The 12,941-nt window shown below is 45.3% G+C and overlaps 1 protein-coding gene across 3 annotated transcripts in view; it reads right to left on the bottom strand.

The window, feature by feature from the left end:
* Positions 1 to 11,739, bottom strand: part of THEM4 (thioesterase superfamily member 4) — a 56,315-nt gene extending 44,576 nt beyond the window's left edge. For all 3 annotated transcript variants that reach the window (XM_045083059.1, XM_045083058.1, XM_045083060.1), the window contains exons 1-2: positions 11,560 to 11,739; positions 4,601 to 4,784 (exon numbers count right to left, since the gene is read on the bottom strand). In XM_045083059.1, coding sequence (XP_044938994.1) covers positions 4,601 to 4,784; positions 11,560 to 11,655 — 280 coding nt within the window. In that variant the 5' untranslated portion in view covers positions 11,656 to 11,739. The remainder of the gene's footprint in view (positions 1 to 4,600; positions 4,785 to 11,559) is intronic.
* Positions 11,740 to 12,941: the final 1,202 nt, after the last annotated feature.

Below are 12,941 nucleotides of genomic sequence, written 5' to 3'. Positions count from 1 at the left end.
TCTAGTGATCTCTGGAACTGGCTGAAACCAGTACCCATTAACAAATTAAGTTCAACTGGGACCGTTTCCTAGAGAAGTTGGCTGTAAACACTACACGCGTGGAATGTCACTTAGACCATGATAAATTTCTATTTCTACTGTCTTCTGTCAGTGTCCTCCACTTACAACTTTAATAGAACTGGACAATTTCGCCTTGTAAAAACTTTTCTAATGTTTTTCCATGGGTTAAAAATAGTGGGTTGGGGTGCCTGGGTGGTGTAAGGACCTACTTATATTTAGCCAGAGGCTTCCATTAAGGTTAAATAATACTCTTGTGTAACCCTTAAACTGTCCCTGCTTCCCTTCCCCCCAGGGGACTGACTTATTAAAAACAAGTCCCAGAAACCAGCCCCAGGTAACAAAGCCCAGGTGCAAGGGTGAGTCAGTCCAGGTGGAGACATTGATCAGTGGGGGTGCATACTGTCTCCTAGCTACCAAGGAGTATGGGCCCCGCCCTTTGGGCACCTTTTGGATGCCAATTCTAACGAGGGTGATAGGCTAGGTCAAATGTCTACTATAAGGTAAATTGTAATTCAATTGGTCACTTATGTGTGACCTAACATGACTGTGAAGTTTCCTGTGTGTATTACAATCTCATTGGCCACCTGTGCATGGCCAGGCCCAACCACATGGCCTTTGCCCTTAAAAGCCATTCTGTGAAACAGAGAAAGGTCGCTCTCTCTGTAAAAGGCGTGGCCCTGGCCAGTCATTCTGATTCTTGATGCCTGGTGCGAAATAAAGCTTTGCTTGACCTTCGCTTTCTATCAGTCTCGCTCCTTTAATCACTGACCCATTATTGGGGGACCTAACAGGTGGCTCAGTGGGTTAAAGCCTCTGCCTTGGGCTCGAGTCATGACCCCGAGATCCCAGGATCGAACACTACATCAGGCTTTCTGCTTGGCAGGAAGCCTGCCTCCCCTGCCAGCCTGTCTCTCTGCCTACTTGTGATCTCTGTCAAATAAATAAAATCTTAAAAAAAAAAAAAAATGGTGGGTTCTTCAGGGCAAGGAGAGGTTTGGTATCTCAGTCCACAGGTCAGCACCCATTTTACAGTCTAGAATGCTATGGGAAAGCTGGGGAATACCAAGAATCCTTCCTACCAGGACTTTAAGGGCAAGGTGATGATCATAGCAATTTCATTCAAGAGACGTCTGGGGTTGCTTTGACACCAGGAACCTCCGACAAACATGGAACTGTCTATACATGAGCTATTGTGGAAATTTCTCTAAAATTTACCTCATGTTTTCTAGCTTAGGCAAACGGCAAACATTCAAAGACAATGAGAACTGTAATTGTCTATAACAACTGTAATTGTCAGTAACATCTGCAAAGGTGGGTTACTGAAACATAAATTTTTCTCTCTATAAGCACCCTCATTTCCAGAAATAGCCAAATTAAGATTAATCTGTATGTAGAACAAGTCACAATCTTAGCCTTACTTTTTCCTTTTGCCTTTGTTTCCCACATCAGCATCACTTAGGCCAAGTCACCAAACTAACATTTGCTTATTTATTTTTTAAGACTTTTATTTATTTGACAGAGAGCAAGTGCACACAAGCAGGGAGGAACAGGAGAGGGAGAGTGAGCAGCAGGCTCCCTGTTGAGTAGGGAGGCTGATGCAGGGCCTGATCCCAGAATCCAGGGATCATAACCTGACTGGAAGGCAGACGCTTAACCAGCTGAGTCACCCAGACTGTTCTGAAACTGGGGTTTAATATCTAATCTACCTGCAGTGTCAGCCTCCCCCAGAAAGGTTTTAACTGAGTCAGGCATCATCCTGTCATCACCAATGAGGTAATGTTACCTAGGCCCTCTCCACCCCCAAAAGCAAATGAGGTCATCTGCATGATAAGACCCAGTACCCTTTCCTCCAGGTGATAGTAAGCTTGCAGGCAATCCTTTTCTTCTGCTATTAACTCCTTGCCCCACCCTCCTTCTTATAAAAACCTTCTATTCTGTGTAACTCCTGGGAGCCCCTCTCCGCTTACCAAATGGGGTGCTGCCCGATTCATGAATCGTTTAATAAACCCAATTAGATCTTCAAATCTGCTCAGCTGAATTTTGTTTTTTTGGCTGGGCCCTCACTCCCATCTGAGATGCTTTTGAGCCCAGTATCTAAAAATCTTCTTAACTATCCTCTGGACTCAAAAACAGAGTTTATAGTTTGTTCCAACGATTAACCTTTGATTTAGTTTTATTTCCATAAAAAAATGCCTCATTAAATAGGTGATTGATTGTTCACGTTATGCAGAACGCCCCCTGCAATACCACCTCCTGAAATGAGACACAACTGTTTAACTGAACTAACATATTTTCAGGACTAACAGAGTGGTTCAAAGACATGAAACTTCTTGGGAAGCTTCAAAGAGGGGAATGAAGGATAGCAGAACGCGCCAACCCAAAGTATGGCTCTTTGGCCTCAAGCTTATTCTGAGGAACAGCAGACACAGGGGAACCTCCAAAAACAGAGAAGTTAACCTTTTGAGTGGAAAATTTACATTTCTAAAGGAAATCTCCATTTGTAATGGTGCCCCCCCACCCTGCCCCATGCCCTTTCCAAATAGAAGAGGGCTCTACATTGAAGAGAATCTTATCTATGGAGAAAGCACCAAGTTAATTCTGCCTAACCAACCTTATCCTGTTTACTGTGCTTTTTGCTGGTTACTTCCCACAACTTCTCCCCTTCTCCCATGCCCTGCTTCAGTACTGAGCCGAAGATGGTATTTAAACTGGTGACTAAGGCCACCCGGGGAATTACTCACGTTTCCCTAGGTATCTTCCATGTACACCTGAGGTAAACCTGTTCAACTTCATTAAAAAAAAAAAAAGAAAATTTTTTTTTTTTAAATAAAGCAATGGGCCTCCCAATTCCTATACCAGAGATCTGGCACCACATTTTAGGAACTAAAAAGTTCTCTTTGGGAGATGATAAGAACTGAATAGGGACTGCAGTCAATACTGCTGTGATGGCAATGTGCAGTAACAGAGGGCAGCTACCCTTATAGTGATGAGCACTGAGTAACGTACAGAACTGTTGAATCCTATGTAGTATACAAAGAACTACCATAACATTGTTAGGTCAGTTTAAAAAACTCTTTTTTTAAAAATTAAGGTGCATATTTATTTTTTGTATAGCACTCATCACCATTTGATATACTCTGTATTTTCTTTCTTTAATGGTCTGTCTCTCCCTCTATGGTGTTAGCTCAATGAGGGCAGAGATTTTAGGTAAATAATTTTAACTTTTAGGTAGAGCACCTTCAACAGGTCTTCTGGGTTTGTTTTCTCTTTCCTTTCTTCCCACAAATATTTGTAAGGCACTTACTAGGTAGTTGGTACTGTTCTAAGTACTGGAGATCCCAGAGAGAATAAAACCAAAATCTCTGTCCTCAGGGCAACTGGGTGGCACAATAGGTTGTGATCTCAGGGTCCCGAGACCATGACACCGAGCCCCTGTAGAGCTCTGAGACAGCAGAGAGTCCACTTAGGACTCCCTTTCCCGCTGCCCCTCTCCCCACATGTGCACACTCTCTCTCAAATAAATCAATCTTGAAAAAACAAATCCCTGCCCTCCTGGAGCTCACACCCTGGTATGAGACAAAAACAGTCTGTCAAACAGTGGTTAAGTGCTATAGAAAAAATAAATGCACCTGAATAAATGATTATTAAGGGAAAGAAAACAATTTGAAGAAACCACATACTATATGATCCTAATTATATGGCATTCTGGATAAGGCAAAACTATGGACACAGTCAAAGGATCAGTCATTGCCCACAGTTCAGAGGGATGGTGGGGAGGGTGAACAGAGGGGGGTTTTGAGGACAATGGAAACATTCTGTATGGTACTCTGATAGATACCAGGCATCATACATTAGCCAAAACCCATAGAAAGCACAATCCAAAGAGTTAACCCCAATGTAACCTATGGTTAAGGATACTGTTATGGGGCACCTGGGTGGCTCAGTGGGTTAAGCCTCTGCCTTCTGCTCAGGTCATGATCTTAGGGTCCTGGGATCAAGCTCCACATTGTGCTCTCTACTCAGCGGGGAGCCTGCTTCCCCCTCTCTCTTTCTGCCTGCCTCTCTGCCTATTTGTAATCTCTGTCAAATAATCTTAAAAAAAAAAATACTATTAGCAATAGTAGTTCATCAATTATCAATTATACTTTAATGCAAAATGTTAATGATATGGGGAACAAAGGCAGAGGAATGTAGGTAAAATTAAATCTTATAACCAGATTGTTAACATTCCTCTTTATGAAAGTCCATTTGGAACTTCCCCTATCTTTACTTCTCCCAACCAGAAGGTATAAAATCACTTGCTCCTCATTAGCCCGGAGCAGCAAGGAGCAAGAGCCAACAGCAGCCACAGCTCCTTCCACCCACAGGCCTGTCCCAGTGCTTTAATAAAACCACCACTTTGCACCAAAGACACCTCAAGAATTGTTTCCTGGCCGTGGCTCTAGACCCCAACATTTCCACATCAGTATCCAGTGCCTCAGTATTTCCTGTTTTGTATTTAACATTTAAATATTCTTTATGAGAGAGTGGTTGTTCCTACCAGGAAAAAAGATTTTGACCTCTTCAAGCCTTTTAGAAGATATAAATTTATATGAAGGCAAACGTTTCCAAGAGCCATCTTCACTCTTCTTCATGAACTGGTCAAAAATGAGTCTCATGTCCTTGCTCCAGCTGGGGTTGGGGAGAGAATGGTCCCTGTGAGCAACCTCTGATGAATATGACCTCTAGAAGAAAGAGAAGAGAAAAAGAATGGGAAGGGAACCCTATCTTGTAACATATTTTTCTTTTTTCCTGAGACTATCTTGCTGCTTCTGCCTCTCCTCTTTCCAGAAGGTGGTCATTTCAGAGTAGAAGCAAATTTTAAAAATCAGCCAGACCAACCTCCTTGAAAGGAGAGATTGAGATTTGCTCAGTGTCACCCAACTAGCTTGGAACAGCGCAGCATTTAGCTCAGGTCTGTGGATTCCCTTTCTTTTTAAACAAAACAAAACACCTTAAGCACAAGGTAAACCAGGAACTGGAAGTAAACAGATGAATGTAAAAGAGTTATTAATGGGGTACGCAGGACCCAGAGCACAGGGAGAGGTATTTAGCTCAGATGTTGTTGTGGAGGGCAGGAGGGGGGCAGTGGTGGTGGTTCAGGAAGGAATTTTTTGACCTAAATCTTGATTTTGATGTAGGGAAGATGTTAGGCTTCGAAGTCAATGGTCAAGAAAGAATTCTTGAGCTGTCTCTGGTGCAAAAAGGTGGTTTTATTAAAGCACGAGGACGGGACCCATGGGTAGAAAGAGCTGCACTGGGATTGTGATGGTGACTGATTATAAGCCTTCAAGTTGGGAGGGGTTAGGGATATACCATAAATTGTAAGGAATTTTGGAAGCAAAGTTTCCAGGACCATGAGGGGGCTGACTGTTGTTGGGAAGGGGTCATTTATTACTGTCAAATAAAACCCGAGTCCTGAGACCCTTCAGGTGTAGATCAGTGGGCAGTAAGCTTAGAGGATGATTGCTAACATGTACCTTAGGGTGGGGAGTAGAGATAATGGAAGTTTCCAAGGGAATTTTTGTGTTTAAGGAGACCTTACAGGATCCTGGGGGTTGGGCTTAGATTAAGATTGCCTTTTGCTCTTAGCAAAGTATTAACATAAAGGCAAATGAGTTCCTAGAAGAAATGTTCACTCCGCCTGTTTGAAGAACTTGTTAATGGGGTATAGTAAGGAAACTTAATAATTTTTCTTCTACCTTTGTTCACCACATCAATTAGACAGCAGAAATTAGCTAGCTAGAAAGGGTACTGTAGGCAAGGGGAAACTATACGCAAAAGCAAGGAGGTATAACACAGTTTTATGGGGCCTCAGAACCACCACACTTACCAAATACTCATGAAGTAGGAACTAATTTATCATCCCCATTTTACGGATGATGAAACTAAGGCCTAAAGAAGTTTGGCTTTGTTTCAGTGCAAGGGGAAGAGCAGATGGCTGCAGAAATACAGACAAGGGCACGGCTGTGAGAAACTTCCATACTATGCTAGTTGGCCTGAACTGGTCTGGAACCATAGTTGTTCCCAGAGGGATTTTCACAGGGAAATAACAAGAACTCATCTGGCCATCATATGAAAGATAATGGGAGGGACCAAGACTGGATCTGGGGACTCCTGTGTCAAGGCTTTGGGAGATAACTTACCCAAGTGAAAAATTATGACTGCATTAAGAAGATAATGAGTAAGGGAAGAGTAAAAAGACAATATGAGCTCCAGGTTTCTGACCTATGCAACACAGTGAGTGACAGAGGCAATTACCAAGAAACAGAACAAAAAGAGGGGGCGGAGGTTGGGCAGACAGGTGCTTGCTGTCAGAGTAACCATGGCTTCCACCCATGCTATTTCTCTGCAGCACTGGGCCACGCTACCACTCCTGTGCAAAGGCAGCAAGTGGAATGGTGCAGAGGTCCCAGGCCCTAGAGGGGGAGAAAAGGTGACTTATTAAGGAGCAGGACAAAGCAAATGGCCATAGGCACTGGAAAGGAAAACTTTTTATTTTGGGTTTTTTTTTTTTTTTTTTGGCTTCAGCAGAAATCTTGGAATGTTTAAGATCACAGAAGCTATCAAGTCTATGGCATTCCACTTCCAGTCACCCTTTTCAGTTTAGATTCAATGTATCTATAACACTTGGACCACACCTGAAACCAAAACAGTAAGGCTGAGCCATGATGGAAGAACAAGCAAACTAGCCTTCCACTGACACTTGATACATGACACCTCCACTGGCTCTTATCTAGCTGGCTCTGAACCTGGCCCGATGGTTGAGAATACAGGCAGCCTGTCTCAAAAACCCTACAGAATTAAAAACTCCTTGGCTGAGGAAAAGGAAGTAACAATTTCATGAGGGTAACATGAGTAGGGTTAAGACAACTCCACCCCTAGCCAGGATCTGTACCTGTTTTTTTCCTATGGCTTTGAATTTGCTCATCTCTTTAGAACCTAGTTCAGAAAATCTGGTAAAGAAAAGAGCGAGCAATTTATAGGTGCACGGGTGGCTCGGTCAGTTAAGTGTCTGCCCTTGGCTCCTCATGATCCCAGGATCCCAGGATTGGACCTGAATCAGGCTCCAGGGAGCCTGGTTCTCCCTCTGCCCTTCCCCCCACTCATGCTCATGGACATGCACATTCTCTCTCAAAAATAAAGCAGTTTTAGAGAGCGAACGAGCCCCTGTATGGGAGAGCACAAGCTGTAGGAGAAGCAAGCTGCTCATCAAGCAGAGAGTCCAATGTGGGGGCTTGATCCCAGGACCTAAGGATCATGACCTGAGCCAAAGGCAGCCACCCAGGAGCCCCCAAAATAAAACAATTTTTAAAATCCACCATTATTTCTCCATCTCAAGACAATGATAGATGTTGGGGCATCTGCTTTCGGCTGGGGTCATAGTCCCTGAGTCTTGGGATTGGGCATCCTGCTCTGAAGAAAGCCTACTTCTCCCTCTCCAACATCGCCCCCCCCTTTTGTTTTGTGTCTCTCACTATCAAAATCTTAAAAAAAAAGACAATAATAAATGTTTATGTCTTTCTACCAACTTTTCTTAAATGTGATCTTTCTTGTATTTATTTATTTATGAGAGAGCAGGGGTGCTTGAAGGTGGGGGAGGAGCAGATAGGGAGGAAAGGAGAAGAATCTCAAGCTGACTATCCACTGAACTGAGCATGGAGTCTCACACAGGGCTCAATCTCAGGATCCTGAGATCCTGACCTGAGCAGAAATTAAGAGTTGGATGTTTAACCAACTGAGTCACGCAGGTGCCCTTCAATGGAACTTTTTTTTTTTTTTGAAAGATTTTATTTATTTATTTGACAGAGATTACAAGTAGGCAGAGAGGCAGGCAGAGAGGGAGAGAGGAGGAAGCAGGCTCCCTACTGAGCAGAGAGCCAGTTGTGAGGCTCAATCTCACCACCCTGGGATCATCACCTGAGCTGAAGGCAGAAGCTTTAACCCACTGAGCCACCCAGGCGCCCCAAATGTAACCTTTCTTGATATACTCATAATTTCAGTAAGAAATTTATTTTTCCTTTCTGCCTCACCACTTAAAATTATGTAGTACCCACTTTTTCACGTCCTTAATCTCAATTATCACCATTTTCAACATCAGAAAAATAGTCCTTTAGACCCATGTACTATAATTTACTTAACCATTTAAGTTAGGCATTTAAAGCATTTCTAATCTTTTGCAGCTTTAAGTAAGAATGGTCACTGGAAATTTTTGAATATAGCTTTTTCTCTGCTTTGGATTATTTCCTTAGAATCCAGTCTCAATCACATGGCTTTTAAAGAACATGAATTCTGGAAATAAACTGATCTAAGCAGTCACAGATAAATATGCACTGAGCAATACATGTCAGCTGAGAGGTAGAAAAGACTGTAGGATCTGGCTCATCTACAGGTCTCAACAGGCGACTCTACCAGAGCTAGGGTGGCTCAGTCCTTAGATATCTGCCTTTTGGCTTAGGTCCAGACCAAGCCCCCACATCCAGTTCCCTGCTGGGTGCAGAGACTGCTTCTCCCTCTCCCACTTACCCTGCCTATCTGTGCTCTCTCACTGTCTGTCAAATAAATAAATAAAATCTTAAACAGGCAACTCTAGGATGGATCAGTTCTACTGTCTTTTTATGTACCAGGATGAGAGATAATTGAAGACTTTTAGGAACTAGAACGACCCCTTGGCTGTGGGCTGCCCTACCGGATTTTAACTTTGAAGGGTGGGATTCAACTACATGCAGTGAACTTTTTAAAATCTGCTAATATGCCTGCTTTGGTGCTGGGAACTGGTGGAGGCAGAGAGGGAAAAGAGGACTTGGGCCCTGCCCTCAAGTGGTGGCAGCTTCAGGTGTGGAAAATACTGTAACAGGAGTACATATAGACCCAGGAGTGACAGGGATGAGGACTGATGGAGTGGTTTCTAAAGTAGAAGTGCACTAAGGACAGAATGGGAGAGCTATACCAAGCAAAGGCACAGAGAGATGACACAACTGTTTGACACCTTGGGGAACTGCCAGGATTTCAGTCCTCAGGATGTAAGGTGCAATGAGAAGAGCAGCCAGATGTGCAGCCAGATGTGGATGGCAAAGCAGAAGGGGAACACTCACCACCGAGCCTCTGTGGCCTTAACACAGGGCTTAGATTTCATCAGCTAGGTCAATGTTTCCAAACCTCAAAATGAAAGCTGATTTTAGGTAGCACAAGGACTACAACAAATGTATTTTTAGAATGCCTATTATCAAAGGACATAAACAACATGTCATATTTGACGATCTCACAAACGTTATTTCTTAGGATGAAGTTCATTAAAGAAACGTAGTCTTTAAAACACCACGAAGGTGGTATTTGAATGATAAAGTACTTTTTTCCACTATGGGGAGCTTTAAGCAAAGCAATAACATGAACTTAGGTTTTAGAAACCACTCTGGTGTAAAAGATGAATTGCTAGGTGAGAAAAATGGCAGGGAAAGCTGTTAAAACTGTTGCAAAGATCTAAATGAGATATGGTTGGAAGCCAAACTAGGTAGAGAGAAATGAAGGGGAAAAAAAGACTAAGAGACTTTTAAGATACTGGGACCAAAGGATGTGGAGAGAGACTGATCATGGGGAAAAAGAAGTAGGAGCGCCTTGGATGATTCCAGAATTGCAGCTTTGCAGATGGGGTGGAAAGAAAGATTTTTGTTAGTCTCTGTGTGTTGTTAGGAGGGGGAAGAGGAGGAGTAATCTGTTAATTTTAGAGGCATGTAAAGTGTAGGACCTCAGATGAACACTGTGATGTTGTGAGAAATAAAAAAAAAAGTTTCAGTTCAACAGGGTAGGACTCAAGAGATACTTGATGTAAAGGCACAGGCAAATTCCCAGCACAGACTGTGTACGTGAGGGATAAATGTTAGGGATAATCATTACCTTTTGTAGCTCTCTGTAGGGGAAACGTCTTTGGTTATATGTTTTTTAAGGGGGACTTGTTAACTGAAGTTATGACTTCTTTTTAATGTGTTTCCTTTTAAGATTAAATTACTTAACAGGAAAAAAAAAAAGACTTACAAAGCCTCTAAATACTATTGTTAAATATTCTCAACACAGATTACAAGGCACCAACATGTAATTAAAGTAATAAATTTATCTTTGAGGTAAGCGCAGCACAGGCTATTTTCTTTCCCAGGTGAAAGACGGTATAGGATTAATAACCAGTCTGCACACATTATTCTTTAAAAGAAAAGTGTGACAGCTTGCAGTTCTTGCTCAGTACAGAACTGTTCCATGTTCTCTTAGTACTTCATTGTAACATACAGCCATTCACCCTTTTCTCCCAAACTAGACTGTGAGCTCCTTGAGAGAAACGGTTTTCTTACTGATCTTTGTATCATGAAGACCAATGTCTTACATGTTGTTGGGGTTCGATTAGTAATAATTGAATACTGGGGTGCCTGGGTGGCTCAGTGGGTTGGGCCTCTGCCTTTGGCTCAGGTCATGGTCCTGGTGAAAGACCCCCCCACCCCCCCCGTCGTTACTGCATCCAGTGGCAGTGTTGGATTCTTGGGTAAGGGGATCCGCGGGTCTTTCACTGGCACCCTGGGATTGAGCCCTGCATCAGGCTCTCTGCTCAGCAGGGAGCCTGCTTCCCCCTCTCCCTCTGCCTGCCTCTCTGCCTACTTGTGATCTCTCCCTGTCTGTCAGATGAATAAATAAAATCTTTAAAAAATAGTAATAATACTTCAGTGAAGCGAAACATAGGGAAGTAAGAACAAGCATTATTTAGTACAGGCAGTGCATTAAGCGTTGCCTCATTTTCCTCTTACAACAGCCTTTGAAGTTGAGAAAGTGGCTTATGGGACAATTATCCGCTGGGCAGAGATGATCAGGATGAACTCTCGAAGGGACACCGCTCTTCTGGCGAGCACAGACTGTAATGGTCAGGAGCAGTACTGCCTAGGTCAGACCCCACCGTCACTACCGGCCCCTGTCTGACCTTGCCCAAACCAGACCGCCTTTTTTTTTTTTTTTTTTTAAAGATTATTTATTTATTTGACAGAGATCACAAGGAGGCAGGCAGGGGGGTGGGGTGGGGGAAACAGGCTCCCCACTGAGCAAAGACCCTGACGCGGGGCTCCATCCCATGACCCTAAGATCATGATCTGAGCCGAATACAGAGGCTTTAACCCACTGAGCCACCCAGGCGCCCCCACGACCGCTTCTTTACCGGTCTCAGCCGTAGCCATCCTCCCCGACCTGCAGACCGGAGTCCAACATCCCGGAGGCTGCCTCACGCCGGTGTCCCCTTCCTGTCCCTCTCCGCCTTTGGCTCTCAGGGCTGAAAGCGACCCCGCTAACAACAACGTCTGGCACTGACATTAGCTTTTACCCCGCGGTGAGCGGATCAACAGGTCAGCGCGGCCGTCCTCACCCGCTCCCCGCAGACACAGGCTGTCCTGGCGCGGCCGCCCGCTCCCGACGCCCCGCCCCCGGACTCACGAGAGGCCACGAGTCCCTCGCCAGCGGGGACGCGCCTCCCAGCGGGACGCAGAGGACTCCCGGCGTCCGCAGTAGGGAGACGCAGCTCCGCAGCATCGCTCGGAGAGGGCGCAGGGTTCCGACACAAACGGCCTGGCAGTCTCGCGCTCACCGGCTCTGCCCATTCTCCGAGGGAACACGTGACCAAGGGGGCGCGGCTTGAGGCGGGCGGGGCGGTGGCCTTTGGTGTCGTCAAACTTTGGCCCTCGCCAGGTCCGGGCAGACTACTGTTAAACCACCCGGCTGGAGGGCAAGGGGAGCGAGGCCCCGGAAGCGGGGAGGGCAGGAGGATCAGCCCACAGCCCGGCAGCTCCAGTCGGCCTTCGTCCCCAAGCCCGGTCCCACCCCTCCCGCCCGGCGCTGGGATCTCTGGGCGTGTTACGGGGAAGTCCGTCGGGCGGAAGACAGAAGGGCCCTCGGCTGCTGGGAGCGCACACGCGGAACCGTAGCGGTGAGGTCCTTGTAGGCCACAGACGTTCCCTGGGATCAGACTGGTATTGATTTATAGAGAGCCTTCCAACTACTGAGTGCATTTATACTCGTAAAATGCTCCTTTTCAGCCTCTTCCGCTGCCCCGGGTCTCCCGCCCCCTTAAAGCCCCGAGCAGAGCTAAAAGTTCTAAGTCTTGCTTTTTTCAAAAAGAAAGAACTCTTAAGAACTCTTGAAGGACGTGTTCATCTGTAGCCTTGGAGACAGGCCTGAGCTCAAACTCCTCTCCACGCCTGGCCTCTGTTTCTTCATCTGTTTGTGGAGAATACTAAAGGTGCACAAAAGGGTGTTCTCTTAAGTGGGAGTCACGAAGTTAGAAGTCACCTGAAGTTACCAAAAGTCACCTCGTACGTCCCTCAGGAAACTGCCCCAGGGGCCCCTGGGTGACTCAGTCCTTTAAGAGTCTTACTGCCGTGGAGGTCGGGAGGGGCCTGGCATCCAGCCCTGCCCCTGGGGTTCCCTGCTCAAGGTGCCCTCTGGCCTGCTTGTGCTCTCTTGTGCTCACTCGCTCTCTTCCTCAAATAAATAAAATCTTAGATTTAAGAAAAAAAAAAAAAAAAGAGGGGCGCCTGGGTGGCTCTGTGGGTTAAGCCTCTGCCTTTGGCTCAGGTCTTGATCTCAGGGTCCTGGGATCCAGCCCCACATGGAGCTCTCTGCTCGGCGGGGAGCCTGCTTCCCCTTCTCTCTCTGCCTGCCTCTCCGCCTCCTTGTGTCTCTCTCTCTGTGTCAAATAAATAAAATCTTAAAAAAGGAAAAGAAAAGAAAAGACAAGGAAGGAAGAGGGAAAGGAAAGGAAAGGAAAGGAGAGGAACTGTCCCAGGCTGGTGATGTGCTGGAGCCGGCTCCTATAAGCT

This window comes from Mustela putorius, unplaced genomic scaffold, assembly GCF_011764305.1.
Source record: "Mustela putorius furo isolate JIRA1106 unplaced genomic scaffold, ASM1176430v1.1 tig00000695_pilon_pilon_pilon, whole genome shotgun sequence".
NCBI lineage: Eukaryota > Metazoa > Chordata > Mammalia > Carnivora > Mustelidae > Mustela > Mustela putorius.
The sequence above is the reverse complement of the archived record's forward strand: the minus strand, read 5'-3'. Positions and strand labels throughout refer to the sequence as shown.